This window comes from Vigna unguiculata, chromosome 10, assembly GCF_004118075.2.
Source record: "Vigna unguiculata cultivar IT97K-499-35 chromosome 10, ASM411807v1, whole genome shotgun sequence".
Classification (NCBI taxonomy): Eukaryota; Viridiplantae; Streptophyta; class Magnoliopsida; order Fabales; family Fabaceae; genus Vigna; species Vigna unguiculata.
Window position 1 is genome coordinate 21589031 of NC_040288.1, and position 17638 is coordinate 21606668.

The 17638-nt window shown below is 36.9% G+C and overlaps 1 protein-coding gene across 1 annotated transcript; it reads right to left on the reverse strand.

Annotated features, from left to right (window-relative positions):
- Positions 1 to 15646: 15646 nt before the first annotated feature.
- On the reverse strand, positions 15647 to 16483 carry LOC114165395. Its single transcript, XM_028050035.1, has 2 exons — positions 16171 to 16483; positions 15647 to 15744 (listed from the first exon to the last, which is right to left on the reverse strand). The coding sequence occupies exons 1-2, from the start codon at positions 16481 to 16483 to the stop codon at positions 15647 to 15649; spliced, it is 411 nt and encodes a 136-aa protein (XP_027905836.1).
- Between the last annotated feature and the right edge of the window lie 1155 nt (positions 16484 to 17638).

The following is a 17638-nucleotide window of genomic DNA, read 5'->3' on the forward strand; positions in this document are numbered from 1 at the left end:
TCAGTTATAATCCACCCAATATAAGAAGTGAAGCAGTGGCATAATTGTAAATATTATAAGTGTAACATCCCTTTCGAGATGCCACGTGTAATTTAAAAATTTCCAATACTTCAAAAACAAACCTTTGATACCATCTTATAAAATAGGAAACTTCACAAGTATTTTATCTCAAAAGCCACTTGCTAAAAATTTTCATTTAAATAAAAATTTATTCTCCAAAATAAAGCATCATTAAAATCCGCACATAACCACTCTAGCATAAGTCATTAAATTAGAAAACCTTCCAAAAGAAAAGAAACTTTCAAAGTAACCAACTATTACATTATATTCCAAAAATAGTTTCCAAATGATTTTAACTAAAATGCCCAAGTCTTTCCAGCGAGCTCCTCATAGCTATGCATCTCTATTAGCATCTGCATCAACATTTACTCTTGTATAACACAAATTATCTGATCATCGCAGGTGGAAACCACAACCACAAACATGCAAGGGTGAGCAAACCATGTAACACATCACATAACAACATATATATTAACACAACTCACATAGCATTATCACAATCTATGCATAACCTCAATCAAGATAAAAGCTACCACAGGTTCCCAAATCACAACATGTAATCATCAATATATTACCACCAAGTAATATCAAACAATATGACATGTTCTCATAACCAATGACTCTACCTTTCTTGCGCAACAACGTCTCTTGGAAAGAGCCTTTCCACTGCTTTTCATAAACTTACAAGTAACAACTCTACCCGCTCGAAAAAGCCTTACATTTCAAATTCCATGCACATTATTCATCACTACAACACCACCGATTCAAACAAGCACTAACATTTAACCAATCATTGACACAAACTCACTAATTCTTATTAACCACAGGAAATTTTACTATACCTAAAATCCAAAATAAATTGTACACACTAAAACCATATTCATTCCATAACCTTTACCTAAAACCCAATTTTTAACCCACCATACCAACTCCAACACAAAACCATAATGTTCATTATAACAAGGAAACATCCCCAATTTCTAATTCACCATGAATTTCCCATGTGCTCAAGAACAGAAAAAAAAAACCAACGAGACCATATAACTAAACCTTCAAATTACTAAAGAATTTCCACACGCCAAAAGTTAAAACAATTTTATTCCATACAAACCTGTCACCTCTACCTCTCTAACGATTAATCCAACCCATTAATTGCTTTTTAAAAAAAAATACTATTCCTATCAACTTACCTCCAAACGTCCAACACTTCACAAAGATTTCCATTGACGCAACCAAGAACCCGTTATCAAATCATACCCATCTCCAACCAATAATTAACACTACAAAGGAAAAAAAATCCATTTACATCTATTGCTCTAACCTCAAATAAATTCACAAAGTAACAAGGTGAAGATCAACCATCATCAAATCCCCCATTGATTTATCCATGAAAAAAAATATAAATTCAACATCTTAATCCACCACCAAGCAACAAATTTTCCATCCAGAAGAAGAACATGAAAATTTTGCTTCACTTACAATTCCATGTTCAAAACACCCAAAACTTAATACATGCCCATAAAAAAATTAATGAAAACAAGGCTTTACACCCCTTACCAAAATCTGCCCTCAACTTTTCATCTTCCTAAGATCACCAGAAAAATATGAAAAAGAAAACTAATATTTCTGCCTTTTTACTCTATCAAAGGTTCAAGCTCACCACCTATAATTTCCAAACCAACATTCCAAATCATATCAACTATCCCATTTTTCTCATTAACCACACACATAGCAAACATTACAATAATATCCCCACCTTTAATGCATTCAAGAAAATAAATTATAAACATGCCAAGGGAATTATAAATAATTTATAAAATATAAATCACACCAAAGACAAACATAAACACTTCCAAAACAATCATAAAAATAATATTTAAATATAAATACTCTAAATGCACATATTAAGAATCAAACCCATGATCACCAATCCATACTACAACTTTAACCAACTGTGCTACACTTCAGTTTTATCTAATTATTTAAATAATACTAATGAGTCATTATTTTCCCTTATTCTATTGCCTTTTTATACCCATCTTGATGGTTGTTTAGTGCTTAATTGCCTTTTGTTAATGCATTTTCCTCAATTAGACTTCATTGGGCCATTATTCTGAATTTGAATAATTTGACATTAATTGGTCTAATTTTTGTTTTTAATTATTTTTAGGTATTTTGTAGAACAAATTTTTGAGTTTGGACATTAAGCTTAAGATAAAGAGAGTGTTGCCATATCATTGCCACGTTTGCGCCATGTCAATGTGCCTGTCCACATCTTTAGGCCAACATTTTCAACCCATAGTGACATTTTTGTAATTATGCTCACCAGAATGACCTTTTTGTAAATACTTTGATCTGTGGTGATGTGACCACGAATTTTAGGTCTTCTTCTTCATGGGCAACCAACATCTTCTTGCATAGACTCCATTTTTATATTTCCTTTCTTTGTATGGTAACCATGGAGGCACCAACTCTTAGGCGTTTTTACACTTTGAATCAGCACCCATTTGGGGATTTTTACATTATTGCACCTTGGAACCCCTTTGGTATCATTTTATTGAAGTATTGTTGCAGTATCTCCTATGTTTTCATTTATAGCTCTTTCACTGAAGCAATTTTGATTTTCGTTTTTTCCATTTTTCATTTTCATTTCTGCCATTTATGTTTTGCTATTGTTTGGTGCATTGAAAGGATGGATTTGATTAGGGTTACATTCGGTTGCAACTCCATTTCTATGGAGAACTAATTTTGTGATTGATTCCCTGAAGAGAATGCATGAGCTTTGAAGTTTTTTATTTCATAATGTTGATTGGGTTCTATTTTGGTTCACTTTTCCTCTTTTAATCTCCTGGGATATTTCGAAATCCGTATGTGCTTAATATGCAGTGGATAATTTGGTGTTTAAGTGAATCTGTATTCATGCTTAATGAATGTTGGTTGCTTATTCAGTGGTAAGATTAATTGACGTGTGCATTGCTTTAATGTATAATGAAACTTTTCTTAATCTTTGCTTAGTTGATTGAGAATGAATGGATTATGAGTTAATCTAACAAAGCTCAAATTGTCGTGATTGATAATAAGTGGAAGTGCATTTGAATCAAGGAATCGACACATTTTCATTACTGTTTGATTGAATTAAAATTGTGATTTTAACACTGCTAAGATTTGTGTGTTGAATTGCATCTGGAAAGCTTTGAATGAAAGGTTTGGTCACTGGGAGATAACTTTGGGTTAACTCCCAAGTATTGCATTTAACTGTTTTATTTGGTCGAGTACGACCTCGATCAAAAGGCAACTTGAAACTTTGTTACTGCTTCTAACATCAAATATGTGGAATTCCACCTTGTGGGAACATCAAGACACAATAGTTTTTTGCAATCAATTTTTGAAAATTCAACTCACTCTCTAAACTTAACCAATCTTTATGGTAAAGACCTTACAAGTCTAACTACATCTATAATACTTGTAATTGTTATTTTTTGCACAAGTTCTTAAAACCCTCACCCTTCACCACCTTAAATGGTTGTTCATCTACAATAACAAACATAGAAAATGTCTTTCGACAATCTTCAACATTATACTTTTGGGAAGTTTTAAGAAGACTACTATTGTCACTACTTTTAAAGGTGAAAGTTGTTTGGTTAGGGTCACTAATAATAGCTAATGGATATTTAGGACACAACTTTTTAAGGTAATTAAGGTTAGATGTTCCATGTGTCTTTGGATCACATCTAAATTGTTTACCACAATGATTACATGTTGCAATATTATAAGAGGATTCAAGAGATCTTGTGAAGTGATCCCAAACAACATAAGTTGTTTTCTTACCACTAGAATTTGGTTTTCTCTTTTTTGTACTTTTGGAAAGAAGAACATTATTATCCCCTCCTATAGGTTCAGGTTCAGTTGTAGGGTTTGGAGGGTCAAATTGTTGTGAACCTAGAGGAAGAAATCATAGTCAATAACTACCATCATACATGTAATTTATTTTAGAGATTTATATCTATAAATTTAATTGTTTGACCGTTCTAATATTGTACAACAATATTGATAGAGAATAATGAATTGGTTAGAAGAGATCGAATTTGTAGTATATATATTTAAAAGAAGGTTTAATTATGCCTTTGATCCCCATTTTGGAGTCAAAATCTCAAAATGGTACCCAAATTTTTAAAAGTCTCAAAATGGTCCTTTTTTTTTGAAACGTCTCACGTTTGCCCTTTCCGTTAAGTCAAGGTTGACGCCGTTGGAGGGAGTGCCATGTGTCAGTTCCTCGATTTTTTGAATTTTTTTATTATTTTTTTGATTTTTTTTGATTTTGTATTTTTTTTTGAATTTTTTTTAAAAATCAAAAAATTGCCACGTGTCAAGCTGTCATCGTGCCACGTGCCAGTGACAGTGACACATGTCAGTATTACGCCACGTGTCATTTCCTTAGTCTCAATTTGGTTCCTTTATTTTAATTTGTCTCAATTTATTCCCAATTTTTGTTAAAATTAGCAATTTTGTCCCTCTTCAAATTGAAACAAAAATTAATTTTATATAAATGTTATACAAATATTTTTATTAAGTTTGATATTTTTATTCAAATTGATATTTTTATTATATATTTTTAACATAGCTAAGTTTATTTAAAATTATGTTTTAAATTCAACTTTATTTAAAATTGTTTTCAAATTTTAAATTTATATGCATTTTATTGTTACATGAACTAGTTAATTTATGAATTTTTTTCTATTAACATTATTTTCTATTAACAACTTTTAAATCATTTTAAATAAAGTTCAATGTAAAATATTAATTAAATGAACTTAATTTGGTTAAAAATATTTACTTGAAATATCAATTTTGATGGAAATATTTGTGTACATTTATATAGAAATTAAATTTGATTTCAATTTGGATAGGGACAAAATTGCTAATTTTACAAAAAATGGGACTAAATTGAGACAAATTAAAATAAAGGGACCAAATTGAGACTAAGGAAATGACACGTGGCGTAATACTGACACGTGTCACTGTCACTGCCACTGCCACTGCCACGTGGCAATTTTTTGATTTTTTAAAAAATTTCAAAAAAAAAATTAAAAAAAAAAAATCGAAAATAAAAATAAAAAAATTCAAAAAATCGAAGAACTGACACGTGGCACACCCTCTAACGACGTCAACCTTGACTTAACGAAAAGGGCAAACGTGAGACGTTTCAACAAAAAAGGGGACCATTTTGAGACTTTTAAAAAATTGGGTACCATTTTGAGATTTTGACTCAAAAATGGGGACCAAAGGCATAAATAAACCTTAAAAGAAAAAGGTTTTAGTGAAAAAAAGTGTATGCATTTTCAACATAATTACTAAACTGTATGAGGCGTTCAGGTAGAGCTGGATTTGGGTAAGTAAATAGTCACTTAGCCACACAAGGATACACAACCTATTTGAAATATTGGTGATCATATTAGACTAGAAAATAAGGTATGATAAGGAACGATAATTTAGACAGTTTCTCAAACTGATTCATTTACAATAGTAACTACAAAAGTATTTAGAACTTTATTACTTTTGATACCATATAATACAACTTTTTTTCTTGTAATGCAACTTAAAAAGTTATATTCTAAAAATATATAGCATGCAGTCATCAAGAAAGCAAATTAGCCACATGATATTAAAGAAACTCTACCTTTCTAATGTAACTATTCTTCGATTGTTTGATTCTATCATGGTACTCAAGGTCTATACAAAACTGCATAACAATAAAAATAAAATGAGATTCCAAATAATCATGATAAAGTGTTCCTGCGGAGAACAAATAAGAAATGTCAGACACAAATATCACCTTATCTCAATCCGCAATCCCTCTAGTAGGCTTCCTCCCGGCTCACATATGTTATCTGTTGGTACTTTGGCTTGGACCCATGATGGGCTACCTCTAATTGCTGGGGTTCATGCATATTTATAGATTATTAATTATGTTTGACCACGTCATGGGCTGGGCCATTGGTTGAGGCTGTAGGTGGGCTTGGTCTTAGGCCAGGCCCTTTGGTTCGATCACTGTTGGCTTTAGGGATCTTGCTTGTAGTACCTTAAGTCTGGAATAGTTGACAAGTTCTCGTTCTATCTTCTTATGTAGGCGGTTTGGGCCGCTTATGCCTGCTTGCTTGATTCGAGTTCGGTTTCTCTGTTGTAAAAACAATGTTAAGTCTCTATTGTGCTATTTAAAACGACGTCGTTTACACATTTTGAATTTAATAAAATATTTATTTATTTCTAATATATTATTGAAACGGTTGCGTTTAGTTTTAAAATTTAATAGCCTTAGGTTATGTCTGGGAAAACTATGAAGCAAGAAAAAACAGCAACGATGGCTTTCATAACCATTAAGATGGATAACACTAAATTTTGGGGATGGATTTAGGCCAGCAATATTTTTCGGAACTAATTGTAGTAACAACAGTGCGAGCATTACATCTCGTCTCCACCACAAGGCTTCTTCGTTTTCACGGATTCAACCGTTGCATCTCGTCTCCACCATTGGCGCCTCTGCAATGGAATCAAAAGCACCGTCAGATGGCTACGCCGACATCATTTTCGTTTTTACTGTTGCTCAAGGTTTATTTTGTACCCAATTGGTTTCCCTTTTCGATGAACATCCATCACTTTATCGTACTCGCAAATAGAGGTGTTTCTAATTGGGAACACTAAATCCTTTTCCCCTTTTGTCAATTGTGTGTTATCTTGGTTGTTTGTTGCAGGTGGCTGTTGACATTCAAATAAATTCATATCACATTGAAATGTATGCCGATTGAACATCTAAAGGTAATGTCCTTGATATTGAATTTGCTCAAATAATTTCCATTACTTGGTTCATTATATCTTAGAAATTTTGGTGCAGTTGGAGTGGAGCCATCGGTCGTGCCACCTAGTCTAAAATATCTTAGCCCATCTGATTTATAATTATTGTTATTTTTGTGTAGGCAAGAATTTGTGTGTGATGTATGGGTAATGAAGAAGTGTGATTGTGTTTTAGTCTAAGTTTTGAGATAGTTTATTTTGACAACAAAACATGCTAGTCTAAAGACTATTTTCCAGATTCATAGTCATGCTTAGAAGTTTTTTCCCAGGATTTACAATTGTATTCTAATAATCATTATCAGTCATGTTTTTCAACCATCAAATGGAAAGGTCGATGCAACAAGAAGTTGATATTGTGTTGATCTGAGTGCATTTCAATCTGAGTGCAGCAAGAAGTTGATATTGACATTAGGATGAACATAAAACAAGTATGTGGGGGCTAAAATGTCTTCCACCTTCGAAAGACCTATGTTACCTAAAATGTACTGCTCCAAAGTTATGGCTACTTGATTGAAGTCTCCAGAGACGATTATGGTTTTCATGAAGAAGCAGATACATGTCTTCTGCATTTGGAATTCTTCCTCTACCCGAAACTATACAAGAATTTCCTTGTAGCTTTAGAAGAATGACTTTTGAAACATAACTTCCTATTGTAATATGTAGTTTTTCTTTTGAAGCAAAGCTTTTTATTGTAATATCTAGTTTATGTTTTGAAGCAAAACTTCTTGTTGTAATATGTAATTTCTTTGTATTGTAATAATGTACAATTTAATTGGTGTAATAAAAAGTTGTTCTTGGAAATACTTCTTTTTCATTCTTGTTTATACAAAAGATGGTGCAAAGTTGATTACAAGAGCATATCAAATTTCAGAACTTAAAAAGCATTAAGAAAGTCATATTTCACAAACAACTAATCATGACAATAAAGTGACCTAACTAAATTCTAATGATTAATTTGATGCAATATTGCAGCCATCTTGGACATCCTGAAACAATAAAATAAGATGTATGTTAGTAACTTCAATAAGCATGCTAGTTATTGTTGTAAGTTATTGTTAAATTCTAAATAAATACACATGCCATAAGCATGCTAGTGAAGCTCATTTGAAAGGGTTGAGATAGAGAAGGTACTGAATATGAATCTAATGAAACTGAAGCTGATGACTCCAATAAATTTTGACTTGAATGAAGTTGTGAAGGATTCACTTTTCTTCTTTTTTGTTTTAATTCATCAACCCAACTCTTCAAACGTCTATACTTCTTTTTGTTTTGGACCATCTTTCTTCTTAAAGCTAATATACCTTTGGATGTTGATGATTCAACCACATGTTGTGTTGCCTCAATAGTCGTACCATGAGTACCATGTGATTGATTGTTCAATCGAATTGTAGCCACTTTCTTCTCAAATTCTAACACCCCTTCCCAAACCATAGTGCATGCTTCTGAATCATCTGATACATCATGAGCTAATCTTAAAAGTCTTGAACATAGTTGCTTATATTGTTTTGAACTTTCCAATCTAGGATCAACATTGATTGGCTTTCCACCATGATCACTCATTGCATCACTTCGTGCATGTCTTGTCCACCTCTTCAATATATATTTTTCTGGGAGAAGCTTGATATCCTTACAAAATAGTATTCTTAATGAATGACAACACAATATTCCCCATTGTTCAATTTTTCTACAACTACAAGTAATTGCCCACTCTCCATTCTCTAAGTATGACTCATATGAAACATTCCATTCTCCTTTTTCATCCACCATTGTTATGACATAGTTGCAACATACATTGGTTTCATTCCTTTCAATTATGTTTGTTATAGATACAAGATCCCATTCTCGTTGGAACAAGTTGAACATAGGAGGAGTGTATATCTGTGAAAGTTGTCGAATTAATGGTGAACTTTGTACTATCATTCTTGGTATCTTTTGGCGCATCTCATAATCATTTTGTAACTCATTATATCTTTTTTCTTGAACAATCCGTTCAAATTGCTTAAAAAATTGGTTGATATTCAAATTAGGTCTTGTGTAATTCTTTATATCTGAATTAATGCTTTCACTTAGTTGTGTGCTCCTCATGCCAAGCGTAAAAGCATTCTTCATATAACATGTTGCCCATTTCTCTTTTCTCTGATATATTGAATTCAACCATGTGTTTTCTTCAACATTGTATTTCACCAATAAATCTCTCCATGAGTTTTCAAAATCTATTTCTTCTTCAAAATCATACATACACTTCTTGAAATCTCGTAAGAAATGTGATCCATCCTTCATTAAATTTCCAAGATGCTTGACTCCATTCCTCATTATATTCCATGTGCACAAACCATGCTTTGTCAACGGCATAATCTCCTTTAATGCTCTTTTCATGGCTTGGTCTTGATCAGTAAAAATAGTTTGTAGATTTTTTTGATTGTGTGCTTGCAAAAATGTTTGAAATAACCATTTGAAGGACTCAATGGTCTCATCATACAATAAGATTGCCCCAAATATCACCCTTCCTCTATAATGATTAAATCTTGAGAAAATTGCAAGAGGCCTATGATCTCCATTTGTAAAATATGTTGTATCCAACGAAATGACATCTACAAAACAATGATAATCAAATAACATTCTTGCATCAACCCAAAATATGTTTGTTATTTGTTCTTCCAAATCCATTTGGTAGGCATGGAAAAATGAAGGATTATCTATTAGTTGTTGTTGGAAATATTGTAACAAAATTCCAGCTTCACCATATGCCATATCTCTCCGCCTTTTTGAGTTCAGATAGTTCTTTGCATCTTCTCTTGATAGCCCAAATTCTCTCTACCTCCTACATATTTACTCATCAAATCAAATGATGCCTTTTGTTGAATCCCTGCCTGTTCTGCCATTTCAAGATCATATGCTTGACAATCTGTTATTTTTTGTTGACAAGGTAATAGATGAACTGTTTCTGGTGGATGAAGTGGGTGGTTATGATCATCAATAAAATCAACTACTCTATATTTTTCACCAACTCTTTTAACTTTCATTCTTGCAGCACATCCTGTTCTTGTCTCAGGTCGAGGATTATTGGTCTTAAAGTCTCTTTTATGTGGTTTTCACATACCTTCCTTGCAACAAACATAGATGTAAGAAGTAATACACCCATCTTTTTTATTCTTGCTAAGGTACTGTTTTCTAACTCCAAAACCTTTACTACCACCATAATTAACCCAAAACTTTCCATGCATCTTCTAAGTTATCAAATTCAAGACCAAGTTTAAGACTCAAACCTGTATCCATCAATTACTCCTATAAAAAACAAATATAAATAAAAACATTTATTAAATTGGTCATAAGAAAACATGAATATTTTTAAGGAGAATCATGACAGAAACACAATAATATATGCTTACACATTTAAATGTTGAGAAGAAAAAAAAAACTCAAAAGAACTATGCTGAATAACAAAAAAAAAAAATAATGACTTGATAAACTTCCAAGGTCTTGGTCCTGAGCAGTTGCACTGTTTCATTTAGATGAGGGATTTTTTACAACAGTGAAAGAGGAACTGTTAAAACGTTACGTTTCATTTTTCTACTAAAAGTTAATATATTTTATGAAATTGGAAAAGTGCAAACGGTGTCGTTTTAACTACGTTAGCAGGGATTAAATTGAAAAAGTGCAAACAATGCCATTTTAATTGGATCAGCAAAAACTCAGTACCTTCCTATACAGTAGAGAAACCCAACTCGCTTAATTCATCTGATATATGTTCGTATGTTTTGCAGGAATTCATGTAGACGGGTTTTACCGTGTAGTTGTATGAGACCATCTAGGTGTGGTACACTAGTCCCCCAACCTTTGCTGGTGAAGATATAACGACAAAGGATGAAAAGTGTGGGTGGTTTTTGTTAGGCCGCCTAGGTGGTACACCAGTCCCCCAGCCTTTGAGAATCTTAATAGGTTATAGAAGGTGAAAGAGTGGCAGATGTCAAAGGTCTAATTAGAAGGGTTTTGTGCCATCATTTTGAGGTTTGTGGCTTTTCGTATGCGTTGTGACGCTTCATCTAATCGCTGTTTCTGGTGGGAAAAGTTGAAACGTTTGAGATGATGATTATAAATATTAGTGTAGGAGAAAAAACTTCACTGTGGTTCATTTGCAAGAAATTTGAGGGAGTTGTTTGTTTGCGTGAGATCGTGTCTGATACCTTCATTGTTTCCACCGTCTACCTAAAAAAGAAAAGGTATGTCTAGTTGTAGTGATAGCGTTTCCTTGTCGAGTCCGAGTAGTGAGCAGTTAGGGGGGAGTGGAAGTAGTCAGTCAACTAGTAGTGATAGGGAGCAACTGGGAGGTGTAGGGAGAATCCTAATGGAGACAACGATTGAAGTTATGGAATATCCGCCAAAAGAGTTGGCGAAAAGCAATTGGCCGACGAAAGCAGGATATGAATGGGTTGCGATGGATGTGCGAACACAATACTCTATATTATGGTGGTTGCAGTTGCTGAAGATGTGGCTGAATTGTACTCCCATATTTGAGAAGGGCGCTCGAAGGGACATTGTGGATATCGGAGAGGGTTAGTGCTGTCGAATGTGTATGTCACGGCCGAGAGGGAGTAGACGAGGAGTTCTTCTATATGTATATGTGTCATTTTTCGCAGCTGCATATCAGGCTGTCGTTTGATGAGTTTACCATGGGGGTGTTGAGGTTGTTGAACATCGCTCCTACTCAGCTGCATCCGAACAGTTGGGCGTGTCTGCTAGTGGGAAAGGGCCGAAAGTTGGGTTGATCGAGCTGTTGGAAACGGTTGTTCCGCGAGATATTGAAATTAACATGTCAGAGACGTTTATCAACGCAATTGACAGTATGGAGCCCAACGCTTTGGTGAGGGCTATGGTGGAGTTTAACAGGAAGGCATTATTACTAGGGCGCCGAGTGGGGTCCTTGTACCAGAGGGAACTGAAGGAGGGGAACCGGGCAAAGCTCGAGGAGCTGCAAGGTCAAGTTGACAAGCATACGAAGGAGAAGGAGGCTTGGGAGAAAGAAAGGGAGGAATGGCAGGAAGAGAGGAAAAGGCTGGGAACGTGGAGGATTCAGTGCTTGGATTTCGAAGAAAAGTTTAAAGTCAAGATTGTTGATCTTTAGGCTAATTATGACGAGTTGAAGGAAAAGGACAAGGGCCTGGAAGTTGAGCTGGAGGATCTTAAAGGTTGCATTATCCAAGAGCACATTAATGGGTTCCAGAAAGGCCTGAGTCATACGGCCTTTTTCTGTAAAGATGTGGATGTGGCAGATTCCAGGTTCAATGTGAACAAGGACGTAGTGGATGGTCAACTTATTATTGAAGTCGAGACGAGTCCTGAGGAGGAGGGAGAGAAGAAAGCGGTTGATGAAGACATGAATGTTGAAGAGGCCGTGGAGGGTGGTGATGATCAAGCAACTTAGGATAAAGCTCTTTATGTTTTGTATTCTCGATTAATTCTAAGTCTGTAATAACTCGTATAATATTTTTCCTTGTTTCTAATGTGATGCATATTCTGGATATATCTGTTGTGTGGTTGTTGACGATAGTATATGTGATAGGAACACACTTGTTGAATTATGTTGTTATGTATTCGGTTTGTTACTTTAAATGTTGTTTCATTGGGATGAGTATTATTGACTGTTGTAGTGTAGTAAGAGTATTGTTATGTGGATGCTATGTAAGTTGTAGTGCTCGACCCAGGCTGCTTACTTGTGGTAAGGGTGGGGAACTTAAATGATTAAGAGCATGTAAAGGATATTCGACCCAGGCCGCTTACTTGTGGTAAAGGTGAGGAATCTTAAATAATTAAAAACATATATAGAGGGTGTTCGACCCAGGCCCCTTACTTATGGTAAGGATGGGGAATCTTAAACGATTAAAAACATATATAGGATGTTCGACCTAAGCCGCTTACTTGTGGTAAGGGTGGGGAATCTTAAACGATTAAAAACATATATAAAGGGTGTAACATCCTGTCAGGATATTACGGACTTATAAATAAATAAAATAAATAAATAAAAACAGCGCATTTAATAATACCTCATTTTCTCAAAACGCGGGAAAATTTAAAACTTTATTAAATGAGCGGATAAAGTTTATAACGTCCATTACAAAACCAAAATCACAATATTATCAAGTCACTCATCAGGGTTTACAAATGTTTTCAAAAACAATAGATAAACATAAGAGTTTCCCTTGTCGAACCCCTCTCTGCGACTAAGCTGCACTAGAGCCACCTGCATCATCAACATCTGCTCTCGCGTACCGCGTACACGATCATCGCCACACACACGCAGATAGGGTGAGCTTAGCAGATAAATCATATATATACAATGCTATAAACATATATATCAATATGCATACATATCACAACACTTAACTTAACTTTCCACATTGCCCTATATTTTTATTCCTGCAATCCGACCCTCGATCAGATTATTCGTGTTCTACATCGTCTAATGATTACTTCAAGGTGACTTGCTGCCATACCTATCGGCCATAACCGATAAAGCACGTGCGGGAAAACATGCTACGGAGTTCCCATATACGAACATAGTCCGTATACGAACATAGTCCGTATCTTCATACACCGCAACGCCAGGTAGAGTTTCCATATACGAACATAGTCCGTATCGTCCCAAGACTACCAAACTCGTCAGCCAACAACTGAGGAGGGCAATCTATCTGGACCCATCCGTACTGGCCATAACCAGCACACTCACACCAGCAACACTCGCCCACCCGAGCCACAACTCAAGGGTTCCTCGTGTTCATCCGCCATCCCGAGCCACAACTCAAGAGATGCTATTCCAAGCCACAACTCAAGGAATACCACGTGCTTAACCCCTATCCCGAGCCACAACTCAAGGGATACGTTCCGAGTCACAACTCAAGGAACACCAGCAATGCCACCCTTAAAGCATCACTAGACACATTGCAGTTCACAAATTCATAATCAAAACTCAAAGCTGCAGCAGTATAAATCGCCTGGCGGGGGACACGTGCCGCCAGGCGCTGCCAGCTCCTAGACCACCTGGCGGATGTCGCGTACCGCCAGGCGCACAACGCCTCAAATTATACAGACTTATTAGCTACCGCCTAGCGATTCAACCCCCCACCGCCAGGCGCCACCGCTTCATACCCTACCACTGTTCTCACTACCACCTGGCGGGATACCTCTCACCGCCAGGCGCCTCCTGCTATTCAGACCCATTGTACCGTTGCTATCGCTTGGCGGGTTGAACCCCACCACCAGGCGTCATCTCAGAACCTCGTCACGTGCTGGTTTATCTACAATCCACTCCTTTGTTATTCTTCATACTTGCGTTTGTACTATCTAAAACACTCGTTTTTGATGAATATGTTAACCCCAAGACTAGTTATATCCATTCGAGTCCTCTCATCCTATCTTGTCTATGAGTTACACTAATTAAGGTTATTTATAAAATGCCCCAGTCAACCACATATCATCCATATACACATTATCCCCTAGTATGACCACAGCGTGATTAATCCTTCCATTATGCTCACATGAAGTCCCCCTCTATTTTTTGTACCCAATCTGACCAAAAAGCACTCACCTCACTGCAGGTATTTTTCAGTCCTAAGACCTATCTGTCAACATTCTCTTCTCATTGTCCACCCCATAATTGACCCCATCCTATTAGTCATACTTAACTCTACACTCTCCTAATTTTCCAATTCATCTCGTAGTCAAATTTGTTCACACCCAATATTATTACCCCTACTGCACGAATTTCCACTCCTCCAGCCCGAACCAGTCCAACTAGACCTCCAGTCTGCCACTACTGTAACGATGCCGCCTGGCGGCAACTGATCTTCCGCCAAGCGATGTACCAGACCTAAAAGCCCTCCTGCTCTCTTTCGCCACTACTAATACTCCCAACCACCATCTATCGTCTATCTCAATGCAATTCCTCCTATTTTGGCATAACAACTCCAATAATTTCAGTCCCCCCATCTCACTACCACCGTACCCCATAAGGATCACGACAATTTCATCCCAAGAGTACTCCGCTTTCATCTCCGTCACATTAAATCATTATTTCATTCATTTCTACCTACAAATGCGTAAACTGCACATCATGTAATATCGAATTCCTCTATTGTTAATCACCAACAGCTTTTCCACCGATTAGATTTAACCCAGAATTCCAGAAAACCCCAAAATAGGAAAAATGGCCCCGCGCTGCTTGGCGGTTCAACCAGCCCCGCCAGGCGCTTCATTCGCAACCCAGAAATTCAGTGTAACTTCAAGCGTCGCCTGACAACCGGAAATGTGCAGCCAGGCGGTTCCCCCCAGAACCCCCCAAACTCGCATAGACAAATGAGCCGCCTGGCGGTGATTCATCACCCGCCAGGCGGTTTCTGGAAAATTTCCAGAAACGTAGAAATTCAAGCATACAACAGCAGATAGGCATTCCATTATCATACATCACATGTTATTATTCTTTTTAAAACAAAATCGCGGAGTCCAGCTCCCCTAACCTGGTTTTCCTTCGCTTAAGCTTGATGATCGAAATTCCTCCCTACGCCAATGGTTCCCTTAGCCTTCTCACAATTCAGTCCCTAAAATCCCCCTTCAATCTCACAAGCTCTCAGATTTTCGTGCTCTCTCCCTGGGTATGTTTTCTAGCTTGCAAAACCTTCACTATTAACCTAGTTTTACCTTTTAAAGTGTGCTTAAAACTTAACTAAATGCCCTAGAACGAAAATTAATTATTAGGTGGTGTTTTAATGTCATTCACCCACTCCTTAAGGCTATTTTCCAACCACCCCTCAGTTGTCATACCACTAGGGTTTTCCTTTCCACCTTTTCATATTCAAATCAAATCCAAAAATTCCAAAAATGAAGTTTAATGTAAGTTCTCCAAGGCTTGAACCCATAACCATGTAATTACCAAATCAATATCACACCATCATGCTAATTCATGTTTCATGCTTAACGAATCCAATCCAGACATCATATCGTACCAGAACATAATTTCATAGTTTAATTAATAAAGCAATAGCACAAAAGTTAGCATACATAGGACTCGAACCCAAGTCCTCACACACAATAAAGTACTCTCAACCACTTGAGCCAGTACTTTTCCACGTCATACCAACCATAATTTAATGTCATAATTATTTCCCATCCCGCATTTATTAATTAATTATTTATTTAATTAATTAAATTCTACGGGTCTTACAATACTCTCACCTTTTAAATTTTTCGTCCTCGAAAAAGAGAACTTACCAGTGAAGAGATGAGGATAGGACCGCCTCATGACATCTTCCATCTCCCATGTCATTTCTTGAGTTGCCTCATCCCATAACACTTTCACGGTTCTGATCTCCTTCCCTCTGAGCTGTTTTACTTGAGAGTCCAAGATTCTCACCGGTCCGACTCCAATGGTCAAGTCCTCCCGTATCTGCACATCGTCATCCTCCAGAACATGCGTAGGATCGACTATGTATTTTCTCAACTGTGACACATGGAAAACATTATGCAAGTTTCCCAAGTGTGGTGGTAATGCTATCTCATACGCTGCAGGACCAATCCTCCACATGATCTAATATGGTCCGATGAATCGAGGTGTCAGCTTCCTCGATTTAAGTGCCCTGCCAATACCTGCAGTAGGAGTCACTCTAAGAAACACGTGGTCCCCTGCTCAAACTCAAGCGGCCTCCCCCTCTTGTCTGCGTAAGACTTCTGCCTGCTTTGAGTCACACGCATCCGATCCTGAATCACCCTCACCTTCTCGGTGGTCTGCTGTAAGAACTCTAGCCCAAGAACCACTGCCTCGCCATCCTGCTGCCAACACAATGGTTTCCTGCATCTCCTACCATCGTAGGGAGCCATTCCAATACTGGAATGATAACTGTTATTATACGTGAATTCTACGAACAGCAACACATCACTCCATGTACCCAGATGGTCCAAAACACATGTCCTCAGCAGGTCCTCCAATGATTGTATAGTCCGCTCAGATTGTCCATCTGTCTGAGGATGATAAGCGGAGCTCATCTTGAGCTGAGTACCCAAAGTATTCTGCAATGACTGCCAGAACCTCGATGTGAACCTCGGGTCTCTGTCTGACACAATACTTGCCGGCACCCCATGTAATCTAACAGTCTCTCGCACATACAAATCCGCCAGCCTATCCATACTCATTTTCTGATTAATCGGCAGAAAATGAGCACACTTCGTCAACCTGTCTACTATCACCCAGATTGAGTCGTGCCCTCTCACTGATCTCGGTAGGTGGGTGACGAAATCCATGGAAATGCTGTCCCATTTCCACTGTGGAATGTCCAGAGGCTCTAACATACCACCCGGCCGCTGATGTTCTATCTTCGCTTTCTAACATACCAAGCAAGAAGCGACGTAATCAGCCACGTCTGTCTTCATACCCGTCCACTAGAAAGAGGCTTTCAAATCCTTATACATCTTAGTCATACCAGGGTGTATGCTAAGACGACTCTTATGCCCCTCATCTAGGAGCATCTTCCTCAGAACCCTGCTGCTAGGAACACACACTCTCTCCCTGAACCATAGAATCCCATCTCTGCCCATCCAAAAATCCTTCCTCTTCTCAGTGCCCAACTCACCAATGATCTATTGCAGCTCTTGATCCTTACCCTGTTCCACTCGGAGCTCATCTAGGAACTCGTTCGTGATCCTCAACATGCTGCATCGTATTTGTCCAGGCCCCATATCCAAC

What these genes read in the sequence shown, in the direction of transcription:
- LOC114165395 (XM_028050035.1), bottom strand. Translation starts at nt 16,483, where the DNA reads ATGTGGAGGATTGGTCCTGCAGCGTATGAGATAGCATTACCACCACAC. An exon ending in CTATCCTCATCTCTTCACTG is followed by an intron (nt 15,745 to 16,170) that starts GTAAGTTCTCTT and finishes GAATATGAAAAG; the next exon opens with GTGGAAAGGAAAACCCTAGT.